General features: G+C 37.5%; 1 protein-coding gene across 4 annotated transcripts in view; it reads right to left on the bottom strand.

The window, feature by feature from the left end:
* The window catches only part of CCDC85A (coiled-coil domain containing 85A), a 208,321-nt gene that overhangs the window by 17,580 nt on the left and 162,840 nt on the right, over positions 1-27,901 (bottom strand). For 3 of the 4 annotated variants that reach the window (XM_033239106.1, XM_033239107.1, XM_033239104.1), the window contains exon 3: positions 23,554-23,630. The exons of the other annotated variant lie outside the window; for it this stretch is intronic. In XM_033239106.1, the coding sequence (XP_033094997.1) occupies positions 23,554-23,630 (77 nt within the window). The remainder of the gene's footprint in view (positions 1-23,553; positions 23,631-27,901) is intronic. 4 annotated transcript variants of the gene reach the window in all.

Genomic DNA, 27,901 nt, shown 5'->3' with positions numbered 1-27,901 from the left:
ATAAACATTAACTTTAGGTGATATTGCATGCAATGGCATATAGATACCTATTCCAACAAATTGTTGTTGAAAGAGAAACACAGTGAGTTCAAATCGTAGACTCCAGGATTGCAGTGCCTGAGTTTAAATTCTTGATCTGACACTTATGAGCTGCATGACTTTGGACAAGCTATATGACCTTTCCATGCCTTAGTTTCCTCATCTATAAAGTGTAAATAATAATGGTAAAATGGTACAGTCACTCTATGGGTTTGGAAATTTACATGGAAAGAGCTCTTAAAACAGTGTCTGGCCCACGTAAGTGCTCTATCAGCATTTGCTGTCCTTATCATGAATGTTTTTGCTTTGCTTGTCAACATATTTTATGACTTGTCAATTTACGTCCACATGTTTATTATTGAGAGTGTCAGTTCTCAACAGGGGTGGGGGTGATTTGGCCCCCAAGAGAAAACATTTGGCAAAAATGCCTGCAGACATTTTTACTTGTCAAAACTATGCAGTTTCTACTGGCATTTACTGGGTAGAGGCCAAGGATGTTGCCAAATATCTTTAAATGCACAGGACAGTTCCCTCACAAAGAAAGGATTATCTAGCCCAAAATGTCACTATAGCTGAGGTTGAGAAACCCTGATTTAGAGAAAGAGAACTATATTGGGAGATTGCAAAGCAAAATTTCTGGTGACAGCTCTACAGCAGATTTTGCATATGAGGACATGTTGCCCACAGGATTTGGAGCTTGAAAGGATTTAGAAGGAAACTCCTTAAGCTTCAGCCCTCAAGTGGTCTAAGTATAAAGGCGGCCACGTTTCCACCCCCAAATAAGAAATTACTCTAACAAAAGAAACAGAATTGAAAATACCCATATCATCCTACTGTAACAACACTAGCAGAAAGAGGATACGTTGTGGGCAGCCACAGGGCGGTGGTCCAAAGGAAAGAGTTCTTGAGATAGAGACATACAGTATGCTACAGTACCCAGAAAATCGTGACCCCAATCCCACATAGAGAATACAATCGGCAGAAGGGGCTCTGTGGAAATTATGGAAGATCATAAAGCTTCCTTAACAATTTGCTGGGCAAAGATTCTGCACTTAACTTGAAGCAGTCACATTAGGAAAGAATAAAATTGCCAGCAAATAGAAGTGGGGGCCTTGACACATGAAACATCTCAGTGTCAATGACAGCATTATAAGACAATCGCAAAAGATTAAATAGATAAAAAGATAAAAGAGAGATTTAATTATAAAAGATAAAAGAAATAAGAAGGAGAAATCTGGACCGGGAGGCGACTACTCTCTCCATCACATGTGGTGAAGGATTGTAGCCTAAGTACAGACTCCTCGGCGGGCAGAGGACTTCTTGAGGGTGTGTTTTTGATATAACAGCTCTCAATCACTAAGCTCCTACCATGTTAGGACTACCCTAAGTGCTGTCCATTAAAAGATTACTAAAATTGGCTAATCTGAGCTCCTAAAATGCTAGGCGAACATCCAAAATACAGAAATAACTCAAACATCTCAATAGCAAGGAAACAACCCAATTGAAAAATGAGTAAAGGACCTGAATAGACATTTCTTTAAAAGAAGACACAAAAATAGCAAAGGGATATATGCAAAAATTCTGAAAATTCTCTAATCAAGAGAAAAATGCAAATTAAAACCACAATGAGGTATCACCACATGCCTTTTAAAACGACTATTATCAAAAAGACAAAAGATATCTTGGCAAGAATATGGAGAGAGGGGAACCCTTGCACACTGCTAGTGGGAATGTAAATAAGTATAGCTATTATGGAAAACAGTATGAAGGTTCTTCAAAAAATTACAAGTAGGACTACTATATGATTCAACAATCCCACTACTGGGTATACATTAAAATTAAACAAAATCAGTGTGTCAAAGAGATATCTGCACTCCCATGTTAAGTGCAGCATTAGTCATAACAGCCAAGATACAAAAACAACCTAAGTGTCTGTGAATGGATGAATAAAGAAAATGTGCTATCTATATATGACAGAATACTATTCAGCCTAAAAAACGAAGGAAATCCTGTCACTTGTCACAACATGGATGAACCTGGAGGACATTACACTAAATGAAAAACATCGGGCACAGAAAGATAAATATCGCATGATTGCACTCATATACGAAATCTAACAAAGTTGATTTCTACGCAGAGAAAGGTGGTTACCAGGAGTTGGGAGGACTGGGAAGGAGAAGGAAATATCAAAGGATACAACATTTCAGTTAGACAGGAGGAATAATTTCAAGTGATCTACTGTACAGCATGGTGACTATAGTTAATAATATATTGCATTCTTGAAAAATGCTAAGAAAGTGGATGTAAAGTGTTCTCACCCAAAAATAACTATGTGAAGTGATGTAGACATTAATTAGCTGTATTAAGTCATTCCACAATGTGTATACACTTTAAAACATCATGTTGTACACAGTAAAGACATAATTTTATCTATCAATGTAAAAAAAGTTTTTTTAAAGATACTAACTGTGGGCCTGGTAATGTTTTCAGTAATTTATACCCCAGAGTGATTTTTCTTTCTTTGGGTCCCAGAAGTCTCCTTCTAGTCTATGCACTCATTCTTTAGCTCCTGGGTTGCAGCGAGATCCATATGATCCCAGGGAGGGTCAGGTTGGTTGGAATGGCTCAGCAGCCTTCAAAGGAATTGGATTATAAGCATGTAAATATTAATAACTAATACAGATGAACTACTACACACCAGATTAACATCAGCTCTGTGCTCATTTGACCTTCTCCACTCTAGGTACATAACTGTGGCTGCAATCATTACATAAAATGTATGTCTATCCTAAAAAACAAATGAAAGTAATATTAATTCACACACCCTTCATTTATTACGCCAAGTAATGGCTGAGAATGATGTCTGTGGAGTCACAGTGGATGTGGTAAGCAGCTTCAATTCAGAGAACCTAAAGTCTTAGGTTGCTGACATGTTCAGGAAAAGAAAATTAGTTCTATCTTCCTGTAGTTGAAGGATGTGAGCACAGGATGTGAGGCCCAGAGTAGCAAGAGCTGAATATGACATGACATGCAGGAGTCGCATGGGAAATCTCCCATGCCGTAAGAAGGATTTGAAATTTATTCTATGTGGAGCCACAGATGTAACAGGAACTGATTGGTGGTGGACAGATTGATCTGGTAATAGTGTGGAGAATGATTTGGGAGGGGCCAGACTAGCTGAGAGGAAGTTCCAATTAGGAGATCAACAAAAAATTTGAAGGGAAAAAATATTGCTTATTGCCTACACTGGAAAATAGCAGAAGAAATTAAAAGGACAATATTGATGGATTAGAGGGCAAGACCCTATGAGCTTTAATGTCTATTTGAATGTAGGTAGCGAGGTTGAAGGAGTTATCCAGGATGACTATCAGCTTTCTGGTTAGGTACTAAATGGTCATGCTATTAACCAGGATAGAAAATACTGGGGGAAGTAACAGATCTAACTCCTTCATCAGATTTTTAAAATCAAGATCAAAGAGGTGATTAATAATGCAAAGCCCTGAAGCATTCTTTGTCACAAATACCCTCCAAAAGGTTTTCTTCTGATATGTGAAATAAGAGAGTTTGCAAAACATTTAAATTTTAAATGATTTTAACTTCATGCAGTGCTCACTGTATCACTAATGAAAATATCTCTGCAAACAATAAAATGTTATTGGAAGGAAAAGAAAGTAATTTTGAAATACCTGTTCCTCCAGGTGAAACTTACAGATACAGAAATATAGTTCCCAGAAAAAATAAAATGAAATAAAAGTAATTACAGAAGGTTAGTAGGATGCCTTTTTACAAAAATTACAAAGGGCAAACTCCAGAAAGAAAAGAATTAATATCTTTTTAAAGGGCTAAGACAGCCAACACCTAGTGTCTCTGCAGCCAGAGTGACAGCAGACAAAGAATAACAATGAAGGCCTGGTTGAAAAAAAGAAAAAAGAGGCTGTTAAACAATACCTAGGAAACATAGGCAACCGCTTCTAGGCAATGAGTCTATGTGCCTAATACTTGACTTTTATTAACTATAGAACTCCCAGTGAGAAACACTGAAATTCCTACAGAAAAAGACTGATACTTCTAAATTGCTTTTCAATCAGGTTGGTATTAAAGAGTAAAAGGTTATGGCATTGCTGTTGAGAACATATCTGAATACTTTCAGGTTTAGGGCTTATTTTTTAAAAGGGAGAAAAGGAAAGCACAAGTAGGACAGACAGTGTAAGGGCATGGAACTGAATTGTCAGTATGGATGCAATGGCAAAGAAGTAATGCTAATTAACGTTGCATCTGACTTGCAGACCAGAGCCAATTAATAATTGTATTAAACACCTCAGCATGCTATCAGGGCCCAGTGGAATTGGGCTATGCACAGAGTTAGAGCCCCAGGAACTAAACAGTGACTTAAAATAAATCTTTGCTGGGTTGACTAATAAATATTCCACTGTGAGGTAGTGTTTGCTGCCCTAGCTTTGGCAAAAAGAAGGGTCTTAAGTTCTTCGATCAGTCTTCTAGTATGTGAAGCTCCCATGCAAAATAGGAAGGTCAAGACAAGAAAGATGTTAATAGAGAAGCAAGAAGAGTCAGTTTCTTACAAGCACAGCTACCGCTCTAGGATACATACAATAATACAAACAAGCACAGCTACCCATTAGGCTGTAGGTCCACTCATGCCACCTGCTGAAAGATCTATCATGGAGCATTAGCAATGATCTTATGCTTAAATGTTTACAAAAATGAGAGTAGCCAAAATGAATCTGGGCAGCGTGGCCTCTGCATACTTGGTAGTAGTAAAATCTCTGGCAGGAAAAAATGAAATCCACCATCAGCGAGACCATCATCAAAGCACAAAAGGAAGCATCATGGAAGCATGAGCTCTTATTGTCACAAACCAGTTCTTACTAGGAAGGAAGAAAATAAAGAGATTTTAAATATATGTTTATCTGTGCCCTACCTTCTTACAAAAAAAAATTACGATGGAAAACAAGATTTTTTTATTCAAACTATATATACACTCATTTAACTGAATCATATTCAAAAGGATAAGTCTAGGGCACACAGAGTTAAAACAAAATATAAAACATCTTTGCAGAGTCAGTCCATTGAAGTAAGTTCCTAAATCATCTGTACCCCTGGGAGACTAAAAAAGCTAAATAGGACTGGGAGCGGTAGTTCACACCTGTAATCCCAAAGTAAGCACTTTGGGAGGCCCAGGGGACAGATCACCTGAAGTCAGGAGTTCGAGACCAGCCTGGATAACATGGCAAAACCTAGTCTCCACTAAAAAAATACACAAATTAGCCGGGTGTGGTGGCACAGGCCTGTAATCCCAGCTACTTGGGAGGCTGAGGAAGGAGAATCACTTGAACCTGGGTTGCGGAGGTTGCAGTGAGCTGAGATCACACCACTGCACTCCAGCCTGGGTGGCAGAGTGAGACTTCATCTTAAAAAGAAAAAAAAAGAAAAAAAAAAAAAGCTAATTGGGTCTCTCTTTGCAGTTCACATTTGGCTCCTCTCTTTAAATCTTGGGGTGTCCAGGATACAGCCCACAAACCTCTTCTCTTTTTTTCCTCAACATTCATTGACAAGAATGGGAATTCAGTCCCATAGTTTATATATATAATATATATATATATATATTTCGTTCTTCCCAATTTTTTATCTCCAGCTCTGATAGCTCACATCCAACTCTATGTGACATCTCCTTCTTGATGTACAACACCTCAAATTGACTATGTCCAAAATAGAACTTGATTCCCCTGCACCTCCTAACCTGTTCCTCCCAGTCTTGCCTATCTCAGTAAACAGCACCACCAATCATATGATTGCTGAGATCAAAATCCAAGGAGTCATCCTCAATTCTTCCCAGGGTTGACACTCGTACCATCCCTGGGTTGCCATTCACTGCATAGTCTCTGTGAATTGTTCCTTCTGGGGCTGTCAGTACCCAACCTGTGAAGCCACATGCAGTCCCTTTCCTTTACAGTCCACATCCCACCTGTCATTAAGCACTCTTAGCTCTACTTAAAAACACGCTGTGAATCTAACCCCTCCTCACCATCTCCGCCCTATCACTGAGTTCAAGCCACTGTCAGCTCTCTTAGACTACCAAGCTAGCTCCCTAATGAGTGTACCAATGTCCCCTCTCCCTGTCTCTACCTTCTTTAGTCTGGTCTTTACCCAACATGGAGAGTGATCCTTCAAAAATGTGAATTGATGATATCACATCCCTGCCCAGATCCTCCAATTTAGCCTTCCATCAACTCACATCCAAATCCACACGCTTGAGCTTGGTCAACAGGGCACACAGGGTCTTCCTGTTTCTCCAACTTCATCTCCTTTTATTCTCCATTTTACCCACTCTGTTCCAGTCACACTGGCCTTGTTCCTGTTTCTGAACCTGTGTCTAGCTGATTCCTAATTAAGGCTTCTATCCTTGCTGTTCCCACTTCCAGAAATATTATTTTCCATGCCATACTTCCTTTACTCAAGTCTCCTCAGATGAAAGGCCTTTCCTAAATATCCTCCTACTCTAGTCACTCTCTTATTCTATGCCCTGCTTTTGTTTTCTTCACAGTGATTACCTCTTTTGGGTAATGTATTATATATTTATGGTTTTAAAGATAATAATCCAGCTACTAAAATATAAGCTGCATGAGACAGAGGCCTTAACTCTCTTGTTCAAGACTGTATTCTCAAACAGTATCTGTACATAAGATTCTCAAAAAAGACTCAAGGGGTGAAAGATTAAACGAATGGCCAATGCAAGCCATCAGCCTTCCATGACCTACAGAAATTCTACTCCCTATTTTTAAGGGATGTTTTGCTTGTGCTAAGAAAAGCAGTGGAAGCCCACTAATTATCTACCACTGAATAAATATTCCTGTACCAAACCAACAATAAATGTTAACCTTTCTCATTCCAAATAGTGAGGTCACTGCTTCTGTTTAGCCTATAAGAGATTCTGGGGATAATAGAGAGCAGAAGTAACTGGAATAAAAAATGGTTTCATCTCATCTCTCCATACAAACTTTGACCACAACTATTGTCACAGACTAAGGCTTCTTGCTTAACACAGTCTATTTTTTTCTAAAGTCTCTGGGTGATAGGAAGAAAATGGCCAAAATTTTGAGGGCATTACCCAGGTAAAGGTAACCCTTAACACATACAGTCGAAACTTTCTGAAAAGTTAACAGAAAAGTTCTGAAGAGTGACACTGTAAAGTGTTAGGAAAGGCAAATTTTTAAAAGAAACTTAAAAACTAGAATTTTTGCAATAGTATTATCCTGAAAAACAATCTGGTTAACCAGTAGTAAGTTCCCCAAGGCTAGTTAGAGATGTCTTTAAAAAAAAAATGAAAAGCATTTTTGCTAACTCAAGAGAGAAATAACCCAGAGACTAATGAGATCCATAAACCACTCACTGCCTGACCCTCAGCAAGTCACTTGTCCTCAACGCTAAAATGGAGAGGCCTATCAATTAGCTTCACATGGTAGCTGTGAAGGGAGACTAATAAGTTTGATTGCAAAGCATTCTGAAAACATTAAGTGCTACAGAGAGGCTTGAAAATTGCTAGGTTGACATCAGTCACTGACCAAGCATTGTGAATGTATTTGGTTAATCTTTTTTTAAAAAAGTTTATTTTATATTTAATTGACCAATAGTAATTACATGTATTTATAGCATACAATGTGAACATCAAACTGGCTAATCTTTTTAAGCTCTCTTCCACCATTTGGCTCTTCTGATGTCAATCGGTCCTGGGGAAAAGGACAAGTAAGTGAGGATTCTTCTCACTTTCCTCTAAGTCTTGTCCTGACCCACAGAAAACATGCTGAAGATGTGAACTAGCCTTTGTTCTCCTCTGTCCTTTCGAAAGCACCTTGCAGATTCCCAATGAAGAGATGCTGCAGAAACAGCCAACCAAAACACCTTCACCTTTCCTTTACAAGAACACATATATAATGACTAAAACCCACATATATGACAAAGATCATGTGAAAGGAGAATATTAATATGAAGAAACTGAAAAATGCAGAATTCACTTACTTCCTACTTTTTTCTGCAAGTTTCTCCTTTTTTCATGAAGTACCTTCACTCAAGAGAAAAGGGAGATTGACTTCTGACTCCTCCTTAGCCAGAAATGGTTTTCTTCATCCATCGAAAAACATAGATTTAGCATTTCACTTGTCTGTGAAGGTGTATATAGAAATTCATGTTCTTTCCAAGCTGCTGCCTATGTGGTATCTATTTCAAAGATAAGCCTGTGCCATATTAGTTTCTTACCAATCTCTCTAAGATAAGGAAGAGATCGCCAGGACACAAAAGTAATATAATCAATCACTCACTAAAGGGTACCTACAATCACCATAGACATATGTTTCAGAAAAGTACAAATTTCCTATTCAATGATATCACAAAAATTGTCCCTTCTATATGGGAGGATCTTCCCTTTTCAAGTCAAATGCAAGCATCCTGGTCTCCAAAAAGTTCTCAGCCTAAAGCTAAGAGATTAATTAGAAAAAAATACCTTGCCTCTTGCTCAACCAACGCTAGTTAAATCACAGCACACTTCAAATCCCAATACTGGTAACTCAGAGCAGGTTTTGGGATGACAGGACAAAGAATTTGAACTAATGCAAAAATAAGTAGCAAATACTAGGAAGAGCATTTGTATAAAGTCTTTATGTACAAAAGAAAACATACTCAGGCCTGTAATCCCAGCACTTTGGGAGGCCGAGGCGGGTGGATCGCCTGAGGTCAGGAGTTCAAGACCAGCCTGGCCAACACAATGAAACCCCAACTCAACTAAAAACAAAAAACAAAAAAATACAAAAAATACAAAAAATTAGTCGGGCATGGTGGCAGATGCCTGTAATCCCAGCTACTTGGGAGACTGAGGCAGAAGAATCGCTTGAATCTGGGAGATGGAGGTTGCAGTGAGCCAAGATCGCGCCATTGCACTCCAGCCTGGGTAACAAGAGTGAAACCCCATCTCAAAAAAGAAAGAAAGAAAGAAAAAAAGACAGTCATATAAGAGATAACCCAGAGACATGGATGAATAAATTATTTTAGTATCAAGCAGGGATCAGCAAACTACTGCCAGAGTTAAATCCAGGCCACTGCCTATTTCGTATATAAAGTTTTGTCCTAATACAGCCACACCTGTTCATTTACATGTTCTCTGTGGCTGTTTCCTGCTCTTCTCACACTACAATGGCAGGATGTGAGTAACTGAAGCAGACCATATGGCCCATAAATTTGAAAATATTTACCACCTAGTTCTTTGCCAAAAAAGTTTGCCAACCTTGCTATAGATAATAAAGAAGTCACTACAGATTGGAATAGTCTGGGACATTTCTGGAGAAGGAGGCAAGGTGCTTAAATGAACCGGAAAATAAGTGATAAACAGACAAATGTCCTTTGCTGAGTAACTGTTTATTGGAAGCTAGAAATTTCTTAAGAGTTCTAAAAGGATAAGACCTTCCCAACTGGATAAAACATTAGTAGAGAAATGAACTCTCGTGGTAAATATCAAAACAGATGGACTAAAAACTAAACCAGGTTTCTTGGCCCAGGTTTCTTGGAATCTATAGTATTCAGATGCCAATACTACAGCAGAGGCTTGTTTTGGCTGATGGTGGTGGAGATGGTGGTGGTAGTGTTATTTTCACAGCTATCTTGCTTCAAGAGATGCACAAGTGTCACATGACAAGTCTGACCAAAACAGAAATACTAGACCAGAGGTAACAGAAAATCTGGACACAAACACTGCCTCTGCCCATTAATAGGTGACATTCTCTCACCTGCAAAATAGAATAACCATGGGGGGTCAGAATGGGAATCATCATCAAGATGGACTCAATGCTGGGCCAGTATCCAGGACTCCAGCTGATACTCAGGATGTGGTTAGTGCTTGAAACAGAAACAAAGCACCAAGTTGCAACTGATGACACACTGGTCTCCATATTGTACTGTGCCCTGTCTGTAACCTGAGTCAGATCCAACTGTAAGGGTTATAGACGCTTATAAATATCCATCCTGCTCTGGCATAAGCTCTGTTTCTCACAGAAAAAAAGGTCCATTTCAGGCTGCAACCTCATCATTTAAGAGAAAAGAGCATAGCAGAAAAAAAAAAGAAAAAAAAAAAGAAATGGACACTATCCCTTCCATGACCTACAGTGTCTCTCCTTGGGCCCTAAAGACTTAAGATACTGAACACACACTGAAAACCCAGTAGGACTCATGCCTTCAAAAAACATTAACATAAAAGATATATCTAAAATAAAAACATAGTTTAATAAGGCAATAAAAGTATTTAAAATCAATGTGATAAAACCACTAAATATTTTCAAATGCTTTAAAGACCAATTATTACCAATAAATTATGGCATCATCTGTAGCCATGAGAAACTACCCCAAAATACCTCTATCTAGAATTGAAAGATGTCTTATCACACTCTCATGACTGATTCTGATGAATTTTATCAATATTAAGATCCTGAGCATGGTGGGTATTTAAGTGAACATTTGAGGGCAGCTGTCCCTACTTGCTCTCACGCCTATCTTGATCTCTTCTTCAAGTGACAACAGCTCAGTATGACTGGTTTCCCAACCAAGAGAATCCTCTCCAATAAAATCAATGAATCAATGCCCAGAAGACTGCATGAGACACCGTCTTCACAAGTGGCTATTTAGGGCTCAATCTTTTTTTTTTTTTTTTTTTTTTTTCTGAGATGGATTCTCGTTCTGTTGCCCAGGTTTGAGTGTAGTCGTACAATCTTGGCTCACTGCAAGCTCCATTTCCCAGGTTCACACCATTCTCCTGCCTCAGCCTCCCGAATAGCTGGGACTACAGGTGCCCATCACCACGCCTGGCCTATTTTTTTTTTGTTTTGTTTTGTTTTGTTTTCAGTAGAGATGGGGTTTCACCATGTTAGCCAGGATGGTCTTGATCTCCTGACCTCGTGATCCACCTGCCTCGGCCTCCCCAAGTGCTGGGATTACAGGGGTGAGCCACTGTGCCCGGCCTAGGGCTCAATCTTAAAATGACCTCTCCAAAGTCCTTTTCTTTTCTATTTTTCCCTTGAAATGGAGTCTTGTTCTGTCGCCCAGGCTGGAATGCAGTGGCACAAACTCAGCTCACTGCAACCTCTGCATACCAGTTTCAAGCAATTCTCCTGCCTCAGCCTCCCAATTAGCTGGGATTACAGGTGTCTGCCACCATGCCTGGCTAATTTTTGTATTTTTAGTACAGATGGGGTTTCACCGTGTTGGCTAGGCTGGTCATGAACCCCCGATCTCAGGTGATCCACCTGGTTCGGCCTCCCAAATCCAAAGCCCTTTTCCATTAGCAAAGAACCTAGGCTGCCATCACCAACTATCTGACAATTTAGAGAACTTACTAACAAAAGCATGCGAGTTTCACTGGTTAAAGAATCATGTATTAAAATGGGAGAGTGGTAGAAACATGAGTAGAAAGTGAATGGGGCTTGTTCCAAACAAAAAATTGCAAAGTACAAAGTTGATAAAGGCCCTTTTGTTTAAAACTCTTTGTCAGAAATATTTCATCCAAATTTTAATGGTAGCTTCTGTTAACTTTTGGCACTCAATACTTGCTAGGCACCCAAAAGCATAACGACTAATCATTCCCACACAATTTAGTTGTGACCAAATGTACTGGTTAGATTTATCTCTGAGTGTGCATTTTATCTTTTCCCCTTTGACATTTCTGTAGTTACAGATACTAAATTTCATCACATATGAAAATGCTTAAATTAAAAGAATTATCCCCCTTTGACATTAAGACACCCCTGCCTTGGGTGTCACAAACAATTGATAGAGCTTGGCTATTAAAAAGCCTCCCTTCTTGGAGCCAGCTTTTATATAAGTCCAGAATGGCTCCCATCTGGTCCTGGGTTTATTGGTTATTTGTTATCTGTCAAACATTAGAACTCCTGCCTTGCAAGTTGTTCTGTAGCAAGCGAGAGGCATTTTAGGTCATGAAAAGACAATACCTAATTCCTTTACTTGCTATGCTGCATTTGAGTCAGATTGACACTTCTTCTGTAATCTGTACATTTCTCAATTCAATCTTTTTCCTAATATAATTGCTAAGAACAACAATTAATAAAACTAACAAAAAATGTAATCCAAGGGCTTTAAGTGAAGATGTGAGCTGTCTTATTTTATTTTTCTCTTTTTTAATAATAATAATTCAAAGGTTGCTTCTATACCACTAACCTATATTATATAAGTTACAAAAATCGTAAAGAGAAAAAAAAATTCTGAAAGAGGGTTTCATTATTTTGGGTCTCAGTTAAGCATTTCTGAAATCACAAATAACTGAGGTGAGTAAATTTTTGTGAGATACTATGAAGTTTGAGGACAAAGAGTTCTCCCAAAGGTAAGAAATAGACTAGGTAGACACATGTGAACTAAGGAGAATAGAGTGCTTTCAAAGGGGAAAAAAAATTCTGAATAGACTGTGTCTTGACCAATAGTAAGTATTCCTTCCCACCTCCATTTCCTGGGCTTAACACTAGACCCTGGGTAAGGCTGGGAGCCTGGAATAGGGTAGAATCCAGGTAAGGGTGGGGGAATTTTCTCAGCCCAGAGAATATTGGAAAACTTGGGAGCTCCAATCCTAAGAGCTGTGGGGAATGGCCAGACTGTGGCAGCCAGTCAGTAGCCAGTCAACAGCCAGGCTCAGGAAGGGGGAAGTGTGGAAACCCACAGGACTAGACTTAAGACAGTAGGTGAAGACTTATATACCTGATTGGGGAACAGGTCCCAAAAGCCGACTCAAAGGGGCTGGGCCCATGGAGAACACTGTTATCATCTCTGTGACCCCAATTTGGGCTGGTGTGGCCTGAGGAAACACAATCTACTCAGTAACGCTATGTTTCCAATTGTGGCTGGGCTGTTTTTCAAAAGACTCCATTGATTATTGATGTTAGAATACTTTGTAGAATTTTTAATTCTAAAATAAACTCTAAATCATCTTCTAGTAAGAATTACTTACCAAGCCACTGAAGGCCCTTAAGTAGTGAAACAATTAAACTAAAGCCTATAATTTATTTAATATGTTCTTTCTTCATCCTGCTTCTCCAGCATGCTTTAATTAGTGTCATATGTTAACATGCTACCAGGTTAGACAGGCTCAGAGGCCCTCAACCTAAAAGATCATGTATAAGAGCTTCTTCTAAATGGTAAAAGCTACACTCATTACTGTGTCACTGTGTGCCTCCTATAATTCTTTCATTATGTCAGCCAGAAAATCTAAAGAAAGGCCTCATCCACTTCTTGGTGGCTATTTCAGATGCTTTAGTCTACAGAATGAATCCAGTAAATCAGGTATCCTTTGAAAAATAACATTTTCTTCCTCTGTATATTATTCTTTATGTGTATCACAAGCACAGATGACTTTGATTTATATGCAGCTTCTCTTTCATTATTCTCCCCAGCATAGCTACACTGAAAAAACTAATGTGTGATACCTCAAGTCTTTGTCATCTCTTTGTCATAACAATTTATTTTGGACAGTCTCAGAACTGAATTCCTGAAAAGTATGCCACATTTAAAAATAAAGAATACCTATTGTTGGGTGTAAATTACACTTAGATAAAAGTTATTTTTTTAGCATTTCATATGTTAGCATTCTCTTTTGTCATAATTTTTTAAATTCCCTCTGTGAAATGTCATGCCTCCTTTTATTGTATGCAATATGAGAAATGTTATGTCTTCTTTTATTATATGCAATATGAGATAATATGTGGTCCCTTTAAAATATGTTTAAGTGTGATATCTTTAAAATCTTCACATTAGTTCACAAACTCAGGTGAGAATATCCTAAGTTCAAGTGATCTTTACCTGGGCCAGTATGGCCTGAGGAAACACAGTCTACTCAGTAACGCTATGTTTACAATTGTGGCTGGGCTGTATATACCACCCTTCACAAGGCATTTTCTTCTCAAATAATGCCTAATAAATAACACTGCATCTCCCCCAAATAATACGACTGTTCCTAGTCTTGGGCTCTCTTTAAAAGGTTGCATTGGATTTAAAGGACAGCTTAGCGATCTTCATTGGGTATCACAGAGAACGTGGCAGTACAAAGAGCTGTGCATTCACTGGGTGATGACCTGCCATGGCGGCTGTATCAGCATTCCATCAGCACTTCCGGTGGGTTCCTCTTTACCAACTAAATACAACCAATTCAATCTTCACTGCTTCTCTCTATCTGTTCTTGAATAAACAGCCTTTATTCTGAGACTTGGTAGTTTGCAAATGTATAAGGCATGAGCCCAAGCCTTTATTTACACCTGGTCTCAGAATGTCCAGGGCTGAAAGGAACCATACTTACAAATGAAGGAAAGTTAGCTCTTTGGATCTAACCAGACAGAAATCCACAAGCCTTTATCACACTCATTTTATTTTTAAATATGTATATTGTTAGGGGAAACTAGAACTCTTATGTTCATTATACATGATTTTATACAAAGAATAGAAAGAAACATTAAGGGGACTGCATATTATCTCTCCAAATACACATAAAGTCAACACTGATTAGACTAGCGAATGAGCACACTATCTGTGTATCTGATATGGTCTGAGCCTTAAATATACATGCCCATGACTGTATGTTACTTAAATAGATTCAATAGCTATCTAATGAAATTTTATTAACTTTAGAATCCAGTGAGGTAGAGTAACCCCCATGATGTAAGTAGGCATCTGTAAATTAAAGATCCAATATAGTGTAAAGTTGCGGTTTTAAGGAATCCGAGTATCAAAATAAAAAGAATACACCTATTTTGTATATTCATTATACAGAAACACAAACTTTCTCTGGATAAAGACTCGTAAATTTGCAAAGCTGAGTAGGTCTTTCCATATCACCTGTGACAATTTTCTTTTATAAACAAGATATGTAAGACTTAGAGACGTTAGGGGTGTCCTTCCGGTCTAACAGCTGATTAAAGACAGAGCCAGGCAAAGAACTAGTTCTTGTAACCCCTATTCAGTGTTGTTTCTAGCAATTCACAGTGCCTCATTGAATTACTGGCAGAGTCCAAAGTCACTGCTGACTATGTCTCAGCTTCCTAAACACGGCTCAGTGATGTTTTGCTTATTTTTCACACAATGACAGCTTTTCAAATGTAATTTAAGAAAGTCTTGCCAGGTGCAGCGGCTCACCCCTGTAATCCCAGCACTTCGCAAGGCCGAGGCAGGCAGATCACTCCAGGCCAGGAGCTTGAGACCAGCCTAGCCAACATGGTTGGACCCCCTCTCTACTAAAAATACAAAAATTAGCTGGGCGTGGTGGCGCGTGCCTATAATCCCAGCTACTCAGGAGGCTGAGGTAGGAGTATCACTTGAATCAGGGAGGCGGAGACTGCAGTGAGCCGAGATTGCACCACTGCACTCCAGCCTGTAGAGTGAGTCCCTGTCTCAAAAAAAGAAAAAGAAAGTCTCAAATCACTTACAAATTTATTCACTTAAACTATCTTATATTGTCAAAGAATATAGATCTTTATTTATATGACATTTGTGATCTATATTATGTTTATATTTAGGCAACATAGATATTGCCTATATTACATTTATCTTTGTCTGCTTTATATGTAAAGGATATAGAAGGCACTAACTTTAATTATTAATGTGTTATATTTGTAAGCATGTTCACTTTGCTCAGGCTACAGGAAAGAAAACAAAAAATGAAAAGTAGAAAACTTTTACATGAAAAGTGCCTAAATCTCATTGTAGGAAAGGTCTCTGAACCACAGAGGAGGAGGGCAGCTTAGTTCAGATGCTTCCTTTCCATGAGTCAGAGCTGTAGTGACCTCCAGCAGGAAATGGAGATCAAAGTAAGACTGCTCTACTGGGAATCACAGCATCTTTAAAAGCTTCCTAGAGGCCAAGATGTCATAATTTACTGCTTTTTTGATATCTACATTTCAGTGGAATTTACTACATTCCAGAATCTAACACTATACAATGTTTTCCACTTTCTATGAGCCTGTTACCTTACTTTATTAGAAAATAGAAGACTGGATTACAGGCGCCCGCCACCACATCCAACTAATTTTTGTATTTTTAGTAGAGACAGGGTTTCACCATGTTGGCCAGGCTAGTCTTGAACTCCTAACCTCAAGTGATCCACCCACCTCGGCCTCCCAAAGTGCTGGGATTACAGGCGTGAGCCACCGCGCCCAGGAGGCTGAGGCAGGAGAATCACTTAAAACCCAGGAGGTGGAGGCTGCAGTGAGCCAAGATAGCACCACTGCACTCCAGCCTGGGTGACAGAGACAGACTCTGTCTCAAAAAAAGAAAAGAAAAGAAAAAAGAGAAGAGAAGAGAAGAGAAGACTGTTTCATCTTTAACTTTCAACTTTTTATTTTTGGTTTTTTTTTTTTTTAAGCAAAAGAAGAACAGAAAAGAATTTCTATAAGTTCATGGCAACATTAGCTTCTCTTATAATTCCCTTTCAATTTTTTTCCCCCAAATATTCCTTAGTATTGCTTCTCATAAGTATCTGCATTTCTAGTTGATATTACTATATAGCCAAACCTAAGACTGATAGGATCCCATAATTTTTTGTGAAAAATTCTGCCAAGGACAGGTAACAATAATGCTACATCTTTATGGCTATTACAAATCAAAAAATATGTTTTGAATGTACCTTAGTGATAGAATTATTAATATACCAGTGTAGATATAAAAAGACCACACTATTAAATATGAATTATTGATAACACAGTCCCAAGTAGTTTAGTACCTTTTAAATAATTCTAATAAGTTTAATCAGCAGCATGGCCATATTTTGTTTTCATTTCCCTTTCACCTATATTCTCCCATTAGAATGAAGATTTATCATCATGTATCAGAGGTTCTCAAATAAGAACCCTCAAATATGAGGAAATCTCTGAAGAATATTATGAACCCCCTCACTTTGAGAGCCTCCATGTCGCCTTAGACATTTTTCCTGTGAATTATACTCTCTCTGACGTTTTCTCTGACAAATTTTAGGTTTTCCCTTAATCCAGTCTCCATTTATTTAGGTTTTCTAGCATGATTTTTTTCTCCATAAATTTACTTTTCATATCTAATTATCTCTTTTATCCCAACACACCCACACCACTTGTGCTGCTCCCATCTGTCCCCTGAAAGCTCTACTGAACTACACATAAAAACCTTTTTCCTTTAATTATATAAATTATGTCAATTTAGAGAAAACGTTATTCCATAAGACTATTCATTTGGCAGAGTCCATTTTTTCCCAAGTGTGACTCCAGCAGCAACCAATCCTTAATGGATTTAACTGATTTTTCCTATCAGTAGCATCCAGATTCTACACAGGTTGTGCAACATAATTAGGGTCGCTCTTCATGAGAAAAAAAGTATAATTCTGCCCAAATTTCTCCTCAGGAGTGCCACAATGGTAATTTCTATGCAAATAACAGTTAAGGAATACCATCACTTGCTTTAAGGATCCTGGAAAGCCTTACTCTGACAGTTTTTGTACAACAGTTATAGATTTTTATTTTTCAGAGCAATTCCAGCCCTAAAAGAGTCATACATCTATGGCCCTATGAGACTAAAACAAACAAAAGGCAAAGCAAAGTCAGAAAATGTGAAAAGGATAAAGAGGGAAAAAATACATATCTATCTCCACAGCAAACAAGGAAACACACGAGGGGAATAATGTGTCTGAGAGAAGCCTCTCTTCTCTGCCCCCATGCTAGTAATTCTGCATAAACACCAAGGTGAGGTGAGGGAGGACTTCAGAGATGAGATGCTGGACCTGTGCTGTGTTGCCATGGAAGTGAGAGCTTGATTTGTTTAGCTCCTAGGTACCCTTCTCAGCACTTCTGGCAACAGTGACAAGTTCTTTTCCTTTGTTCCGAGACTGATCTGGCAACCACCTTGCCCCTTGCCAAGGCACTGAAAGACTGTATTGCAAGGCCACATTGTAACCAAATTACTTGAGAAGGAGACTTTCCTTTCCATTTCTAAAATTAGACTCTTCTGTGTGTGCTAGCACTACAGAAATAGAAACACTTGCTGGAAGGGGCTCACTCAGGGGTGATCTGAGTTACCATGCCTTTCAAACAGGTTTGCAGATCCACAGTCCATGTTTAGGTATATGATAGCAGGCAGTTCCAGGTGCCTTTACAGATTCAGAAACTGGCTTCCAAATGTTGGCTTCAAGAGGTGGATGGTTTGTTCTTGGGAGGGTCTCTGGGCAGAAAGAACATATACTGCTTTCCAAGCAGATGTTGGCACCAGAGCATTTGATCAAAAAGAACAAATTTCCCAGTAGGACTTTTAACAAATGTGCTTAATTGACTTAGGAGCTACAGCAAACTGCTTGTTCATGTCTCTAGTCAAGTCTCCTTATGATGCAAAATCCCAAGTCAGCATAAAATAGGTGAGAATAGTTTAATAATAATAATTTTACCTCAGCATTACATCTGAATAGTAACTGATGTCTTAACGGGTAGCACTATTTATTTATAATAAAATCATCAGGCAGGTATTCTATATCATCCATTTAAAGATATTTTCTAGTTGAATGGGCCTCATTGTAGATGCAGCATATAAACATATCGACTACGTCTGGATTAAAACATCTTTGTGACCATCAAGAAAAGGATAATGAACTGAGTAGAAAGAGCTAAGCAAGGTTTTGAATTTGGGCTAAAAATCAAATTTCAATTTTAAAATTTCAGTTTTAAAACCATGACTGTAACTCTCAGTTCCCCCTATCCACTCGTTTGGTTCACTCTGAACCAAAAGGCCCTCTCTTACCACATTCTGTTAGGCATACATTTTCCATGCAGGAGTGGGTGGGTATTTGTGTGTATGTAATCAATCTTTATGATTCTCAAGTATTTTGGAAATGTGTCAGGGAGAAGACCCTGTAAAATACACTTTTTGTTTCATTTATGTTGTATACCATGGCGTTAAGAAAAACTGAACATTCATTTCAAAGCAGGAATACAATACACGTCTAACAAATCTCAGATAGCTAAGCAGATCCAATGTTAGGTTTTAAGATAAATGTTGGAAAAAATGAATTTGTCAATAAGATAAAAATAGGTTTAGTAGCTTAATTACACTGAATCACATTAATGGTATTAACGGATTAAGGGAGCCACTGTGCACATGCTAGAAAGAACACTGAATAGGCCTACATCTTATGCCTGGCCTTCATTAGCTGCCTGACAGGAGGATGCTCCTAACCTCTGTGAACCCAATATACCTTGACCGAAAAAGGCGGTTGTCCTATGGATGTGACACACACAAAGTTCTATACAGCTTTGGAAATTGATGATTCTTTGTATAGAGAAAACCTGTATTTATTTGTAAGTAGGTAGAGAAGATAGGTGTGTTCCTTTTTATTTTGATACAAAACTCCTTAAAACTACTTTACACCCTACTATGTCATTATTTACAAAATGCCTACTTACGTTATTCAGAGTGACTCCATCTCACTGGATTCAAAAGTTAATGAAATCTCATAGACAGCAGCTACATTTATTTAAATAAATTTCTTTAAGCACGATTTTTGTTTGAAGTTCACATCACATCACATATGCATGCAGTGGAACTGACAGCCAATGTGAGCAGTTTAGCATTATGTGTATTATGTGTACTGTAAGAGATTATATGCAATTCTTTGAAAAGATTTAATTGCGATCTTTAAAAAATGTTCCCATTTGTTCATGTGCTCGGAAGAATATCCTAATGTTCAGGTGACCTTTAACTACCATTTGTATTAACTTTGAAGAGGCATTTTCTTCTCAATAATAATACCTAGCACATAATGCAGCATTTTCTAAAAATTATAAGACTGGTTCTTACCTTAGGATACCTTCGAAATGTTGTGTTCACAAACTGGATTTAAAATACTGCTCAGTGATTCTTGCAGGACACAGTACACACCACGGCAGATCAAGGAGCTCTACCTTCAATGGGGATGACCTGCCATGGTGGCTGTACAGAGGCTCCATCAGCACTTCCTGTGGGCTCCTCTTCAACACTGGATAAAACTAACTTAATCTTCACTACCTTTATCTGTTCTTCAATAAAGAGCCCTTCATTCTGGGACTTGAAAATTTTGCATATGTATAAAACATGGGCCCAAGCCTTTATTTACACCTGAGCCCACAAAATGTAAGAGCTGAGAAGAACCCCTTCATTTACAAACGAAAAAACTGAGGTCTTTGCATCTAACCAGAGAGAAATCCACAAGCATTTATTATACTCATCATGTTCATTTTTAAATATTTATATTGCTAGGGCAAAGTTGTGACTTTCTGTTCATTATACACAATTTTATATAAAGAATAAAAGGAGTACTGAGGAGGATTTCTTCCTCCAGGACAATGCTTTATGTAATTAGTCTAAACTCTAAACTAAAAGCAAAAATCCTGGCTACAAACGCAAAGGTATTTTACATACTTGGGGTTCCATCTGCCAACTACATTCTTACTTCTGTTTATTCAAAGACAAATGGACATACTTTAATAAACTTGGGAGTGAAAAGGAATACCTTCTGATCAAGACATAGCGAACAAGCTCTTATAATTGAAAATCAAGTATTCAAATATTGAGATTAACTTGGGCTAGGATGTCAGCTTTTCTCGCTGAATTAACCTTGCAAATCAGCTAACATCCTAGTTAGAAATAGTTTCTGCAGGGAAATCTCATGATACATTATTTGTAATAGTATCAATAACACCTAAGAGTAAGTTGTACAGGTAAATGCCTTTGTGTAATTCAGCTGAAGTCTCAGTCTCTCATGAGAATTCTCTTTACATGATGCTCACTGTTCTGAGATCCATTTATTGTGTTCCATCCTAGGGTCTTACCTACTGTCTGTATTCATGTTAGTTTGTATTTATAGTAGTTACAACTGGTACCTCTATTATATCTTAGTAGTAACTGAAGGCACCACTCTCTGGATATAGAAATTTAACAGAAGTACTGTTTTTGAATTGACAGATCAACTGCATTCTTTGCATATGTCCAATAGCATATTTCAAACAATGGGTTCTCTTTGCATTACATTACTTTGACAAGTAAACAGCTGTTTAACTAAAACTAAAACACTGTTTTCCCATTTGTAACATCACTGGAATCAGCAAGAATCTGGCATGGTATAACTGATATCATTTTTCTTTTGTAATGCTACATATCATGATGGTGCATCCCACATCAATAACATCTTAGAATCAATAAAACATGATCTTTCTTAGCCACTTTAGAGAGAAAAAAAATGAAACAAAACAAAATGAACCAAAAACCTTCTTTGGTAGCAAAATAGTAATGTATTTAAAAGGATATAACTGAACACTTTACATTGAGTAGTTCTTTAATCTTGTTTAGTCTTAACTATGCAAGTACTATGTATTCAAATATACATACACATATCAAGTATAGTTAAGGACTCTTCTGATTTTCCTTCAACACTTCTAACACTTTTACAGATTTTTAAAAATCAACGTTATCATCATTTTCACATTTGTTGTTTCTCTTTTTTTTTTTGATAAGACGGCATACATGCTTTTTGCTTTTTGATGTCAGCCTCAATTCCTTTTCAGAGGGAAACTAAGAAACAAAAATCATTTGGATTTTTTTTTCTATTTCTTTTACATTGCCAGTTGCCTGAGAGATGGCACAACCATGTTTAATAAACTAACTACATTTTGTAGGTTTCTTTGTAGCAAGTAAGAAGTTAGATGTTTTCAGTCAAGGGCCTTAGCACAGTCATACTGTGAATTTAACATAAAAGGCAAAAAGGAACACAAAAAAATTTTTAAAGGAAAATAATGAAGAGCAAAGAGAAAACTAACCCACCAGTAGTATTTTATTTCATGATACAAACAATCTCTTCTGTCATCATGAATTTTAACACAGGTACAGTTTGAGAAGAGACAGAAGTACAGAATTCCACCCTTAGCCTCAGTTTCTGTCACTCGTAGTCAACCAGGACCCAAAAATATTAAATGGAAAATTCCAGAAATAAGCAAGTTTTAAATTGTGGGCCGTTTGGAGTAGTGTGATGAAATCTCATGCTGTCCTGCTCCATCCCACCTGGGATGAATCTACACCATCTACACTTCCTGCCTGTTAGTCACTTAATGGCCATCTCGATGATCAGACCAATGGTCACAGAAACTCAGTGCTTGCATTCAAGTAACCCTTATTTTATTTAATAGTACTTTACTAATAATAACTTTGTTATTAGTGTTGTTAATCTCTTACTGTGTCTAATTCGTGAATTAAACTTTATCACATATATTTATGTATAGGAGAAAACATAGTACTGTAGGTTGTGGTACTATCCATGGTTTCAGGCATCCACTTGGGGTCTTGGAATGTATTCCCCTTGAAAAGGGGGGGACAACTACTGTAGGTTTATTTCACTTAATCTCATGATTTCTGGGCAGACTGTTAGCCAATGGAAGAAAGAAAAAAGGATTCTTATGTGCAGTACCTGATAGCCCAAATCATCACTAATGAGCAAAAGTAGTTCAAAAACAAAACAAGATTTAAAAGACCTAAAATGTCTTTCTAAAGGGTCTTTGCATTAATGTTCAAATTTCTTCTCCTGAAATACCAACCTGAAGATTGGTTAATCTTTGACATTTTATTTAAACTACTGCTTACAAGTTGTTTGAGGTTTAATTTTCCCTTAGTCATTTATGAAACAGAAATAATCACCAGAATGTAGAAAGAACCCTAGTGACTAATTTCTTAAAAAACTTCTTGTTATAAAACATTAATATATATTATTGTCCACATGCTTGGAAAGGAAACCAACCTAGAATCAGTAGATTTGTTCAACTCCTCAACAAAACATTTTCTGAAAACCACCTCCTCAAAAGACGAGCATCATTCTCATCAAGTTAACAGCCCAAGGAAAGAATTTTATAAGTGAAACATATGGGAAGACATTAAACATCCTGAAAAAAGTGCCACTTTAGTAAGGGGAAAGAAATGAAATCCCAAAGAAAAACTGTCATTTACTGTCATGACTTTGTTGCACTGAAAGAGTTCAATTATACCACAAAGAATTTTAGAAAGTACTAATTTAAGTATAATGTGAAACCTTCCAACTACCTACTGCTTCGCCTAGTTCAGAAATTAGCAAATTTTCTATTTAAGTAAGAGTACCTTCCCTGTATCCACCAACTACATGCATGATGTATATGAGCAACACTATCAACATGTCTTTATTTTCTACTTCTCATTATTTTATCTTTATCCTTTGTTCTTCCTTTCAAAATTACTTCACATTCTCATTTCACACATCTGCATCCTTTAGTGTAACACTTAGAAATCTGGATAAGATGATGGCCATCATGGAACGTAATCACACCCTACATTGATGAATGGCTATTTACAAAATGATTTCTATGATTTAAAAGAGAAAACATCATTGAGCTTTTAAATTTCAAATAAAATGCTACAACTTAAATGGCACTGACTAGCTATGAGCTTCTGGAAGTCACCCACCTGGGGCAGCATGCGATTTTCTTCCTCCAGCTGTCTTACTCTTGCCTCCAGCTGCCTAACATAGGACAAGGTTGATTCTAAAATTAAAAAGAAAGAACTCACATTATACACACAGGTCTTGTTTGGTGCACTGTCAGGATATTTCTGGCTTGATTTATTCAAACCAGATAGTGACTACTTAAGTCTATTATTTAAAATAAGAAAAAAAAAAAATCTCCCAGAAAAATAAAAACAGAAGCCACTGAAATGAAAAACAGTTTTGAACAATTTTACAATGTTAAGAAATATTAGATAAGATACAAACTGGCATGTTTACAGGTGGTAGTACACACAATTGATAGATGATTAGTATTAAGATTCTATACAGAACTCTTACAAACCAACAAGAAAAGACAAGTAAAGGTATGGAAAATATTTCTCAGAAGTGGAAACACATTAGACAAATAAATCTAAGAAAAGCAGTCCAACACCATTATTAATTAGTAAAATCACACACACTTAGAACAGGGCAAAACCAGAATTCAAACCTGGATCTAATACCAAAATCCAGTCTCTCCAATGCTCTAAGCCCTTTTAGCTATTTTTAATCACTAAATATTGAGACATTTCAAAGGAAGACTTTTAAAAATATTTCTGAAGTTTGATCCTCTTAAGATCGAACAAATATTTTTCTGAAGTAAAATCATTTCTCATAAATCTTTCTTAAATGTTTAGTATTTCCTGTTCTGAAATAAAATGTATTGAGGTCAATTAAAAATATATATATTAGAGAAATTTATAGGTGGTGAGATTGCAGGCTTTTTGCATACCAACCAGCCTCAGAATAATAGGCATCTTGAAGACAATTATACTCTTTTCTTCTGATTTTGTACATTTTGAGTCATCAGTGAGTTGTTCCACATATACAAGACTATTTTGTAATGTTAACTATAACCAAAATAAACTACAAAGCTCCATTAAAAAAAAAAAAAACAGAAAACACAACAAAATTTTTCAAACATCCAGTTCTCTTTATTTCCCCCAATAAAAATTTCAAGCCTTAAGAAACATATTTGTTCTTTTCACAAACCCACAGATATTGACAGAAAAAAACATGAAAGAGCTATTTAGAGTTAGAATGAATTTTGACTGATTTTGGCTGTGACAGAGACCCAAGTTTTTCACACATCTTTAGGCAAACCAGGAGCAGACCTGAAATTGATTATTGTTTTCATTCCTTCACGAGCTCAGGCATGTGCTGAAAGCTCAGAATCATTATCGTGCTTAGTTTCTGTTCCATACTGAAACTCTAAAGTTTACGGCTTTATATCAGGAAAAGGGGTTACAGGTCAAGAAAAGTGAATTTTTATTTCTGGGAACAATCTGATAGTAGCTCTTCTTCATTAAAGTGAAAATATTCAAGGTCCTCACATAGTAGCAATTCATTCATCACACAAGAACAAACATATTTCAGGTGCAGTGAAAGGTACACAGCAACAGACTTTCTCCAGAGCACACTTGTGTTACATTAGGTAGCTAGTCAAACATGAGCAAGACAGGAGAGGGCTCCCCACAAGCCCACCCACCAAGAATGTCAGGCAACCATCACGGGATGGTCAGGTGTTTGTTAACTGTCTCTCTAAAATAATAATTAGCTGCAGCCAACACCAGGGAAAGGCAGTCTCCCAATAAACAGAAAAAACCTGGCACTGGTGATCAGCGGTTTCCCAATAAGACCTCTGGAGTTGGGCAAGTGGTCTCAAGCATGTGTACTAAGAGGAAAAATAGCAGTTAAACCAGTATATGACCTTCCTCTGGGAATGTGAGACGGCTAAGGGAAGAATGCCTCAAGTGAGCATGCATACATCTTCAGCAAACACACTGTACATGCTCCCCTCCCAAGTGCTAGCAGGCCACTGCACATGTGGACAGTCCACCTCAAGGGAAGAATCAGGGTAGAAGGGATATGAAACCCCAAAGCACACCAATGTATAAAAACCCAAGTCAAAAGGTCAAACAGTGCACTTGATCTCTCAAGTCACCCACCTGACCCTCTTCCAAATGTACTTTACTTCCTTTCATTCCTGCTCTAAAGCTTTTTTTTTTTTTTTTTTTTTGAAATAGGGTTTCACTCTTGTTGCCCAGGCTGGAATGCCATGGCGCGATCTTGCCTCACGCAACCTCCGCCTCCCAAGTTCAAGCGGTTCTCCTGCCTCAGCCTCCCTAGTAGCTGGGATTACAGGCATGTGCCACCACACCCAGCTAATTTTGTATTTTTAGTAGAGACGGGGGTTTCTCCATGTTGGTCAGGCTCGTCTTGAACTCCCAACCTCAGGTGATCCACCCGCCTCGGCCTCCCAAAGTGCTGGGATTATAGGCATGAGCCACCGTGTCCGGCCATTCTAAAGTTTTTTAATAAACTTTCACTACTGCTCTAAAACTTGCCTCGGCTTCTCCTTCTGCTTTATGCCCCTCAGAAGAAATAATTCTTCTGAGGAGGCAAGAACTGGGACTGCTGCAGACTCATATGGTTTCGCAGCTGGTAATACTTCCATAGTTAATATTGAAGCAGAAGAACCTCCTCAGTGTTCGTGTTCTTCAGCATCAGACACACAAAAAGGGCAAGAGGCAATACAGTAGTGCACCTAAGTGTTTGGAGCCCCTAAGGATCCACAGGATGGATATTGATGCCCTGATCTGAAATTCTTCATGGAAACACAATTATTTTTATGTGGAAATAGTTTATATGAACCCAGTTCCGCTTTTGTGACCTCTAAAGCAAGGAGCTAACATTTTATTTTCCTTTATTTTTTTTAATTTTCTAAAATACATAAGCATCAGTCCTTAATTCACAAATACAACAATTAAGCTCATCTCTGGCTAACTCAAAGCAGGCCTGTTTTCCAAAATAGCATGCAGAAAGCCCCCATCACTGACATTAACATGGTGACCCATAGACCTCACACCATTGGAGAGGATTAGCTTTGAGCATTTCTCATATAAGAAAATAGAAGCACGGGTAAAGAAAATTGAAGACATTTGCTAAAGATATCCTCTCATTTTTTTAGCTTAATAAAATGTTAAAACTCTGCTTTCTGGACTCTTCCAAAGAGGGAAAAAAGTATACAGCATAAACGAATAGTAACGTTATTGATTTCATGAGTCTGCTTTACTCTTGCAAATGAATAAGTGATTCGCAGATCATCAAGATGTGAATGTAGATCGCCTGATTTACCCTGTTTTGCAAGCCCTGCTCTTTCCTCTGGAAAAACAACCACTTGATAAGGCCATCCAAATGAAAAGTTGATCAGCAATATTCTATTTAAACCGCACAAAAATAAACTTATATTCTTTTTTGTTCACAATTTACACCTTATCTTTATTGCCCCTATGCTGCACTATCTGTAAGGCTGTGATACTTAAAGCAACTGAAAAGACTACAGAGATTGATTCAGATGATATTTTTAAAATGCTATTGAAGGGAATTTGTTTTAATTTAGTGACTGTCTTCAGTCTCTTTATCTATTTCTCTTTTCAAAATCTTTGCAGTTTATATATCTGATGTTTTCACCAAGTCTCTACTTACATTATGAAACTATTATGTCAGTTCAGGAAAAAAGGGGTAAATTTCTGAGTTTGGAAAATATTCTCTAACTCCCACTTTTAATGTTCCATTACAATAGATCATGTACACATCTTTTTTCTAAAGCATTCACTGCAAATATGGGCTGGGACAAGAAGAGACAGAGCATATTTTTAAACAGATAAAATAATGAAAAAGAATAGCTTTACAGTGAAGGCAAAGGCAAAAATATTTTGAGTTCATTCATTCAACAAATATTTATTGTCACTGATTTGTGTCAGGCACTGTTCTAGAGTTAGGATGAAGATAAAGCCAGTTATTGCAAATCTTGATAAGTTTCTCAGAACACACATTCCCTATTAGATTACAGATGTTCCAGAAGGTCCTGTTAATTGTTCCAGGCTCTTAGCCCCTGTTGCAATTATTACTTAACAATTAATGGATACTCAAACAAAAATACGCTCTTCCTGGGGGTAAAACACAGGAAGAATATCTGATCTACATGTATAAATAAGAGTACTCAGGCTGTTTTGTTTTATTCAGAAAGAAATTGATTACGCCATCCCTTAATGGGAGTGGAGTAGAAAAATATTTTTCCGGAATATACTGTGAAATCAGCATTGTGTCACCAAGTCCCTATAGGAAAAGCCATTAAATAAAAAAATCCAATCTCCCAACTGTGACATGAGAAAAAAAGAAGAAATATTTGTTTAGTTAAACCCTTGGGATTTTGAGGTTTGTTACTTACCATAGATCAGCTGAGCCTGACTAGTAGTGCAAAACCAA

Source organism: Trachypithecus francoisi, unplaced genomic scaffold (genome assembly GCF_009764315.1).
Source record: "Trachypithecus francoisi isolate TF-2019V2 unplaced genomic scaffold, Tfra_2.0 Lachesis_group17, whole genome shotgun sequence".
In the NCBI taxonomy this organism is placed as follows: domain Eukaryota; kingdom Metazoa; phylum Chordata; class Mammalia; order Primates; family Cercopithecidae; genus Trachypithecus; species Trachypithecus francoisi.
This window is presented reverse-complemented; position numbering and strand designations above follow the sequence as displayed.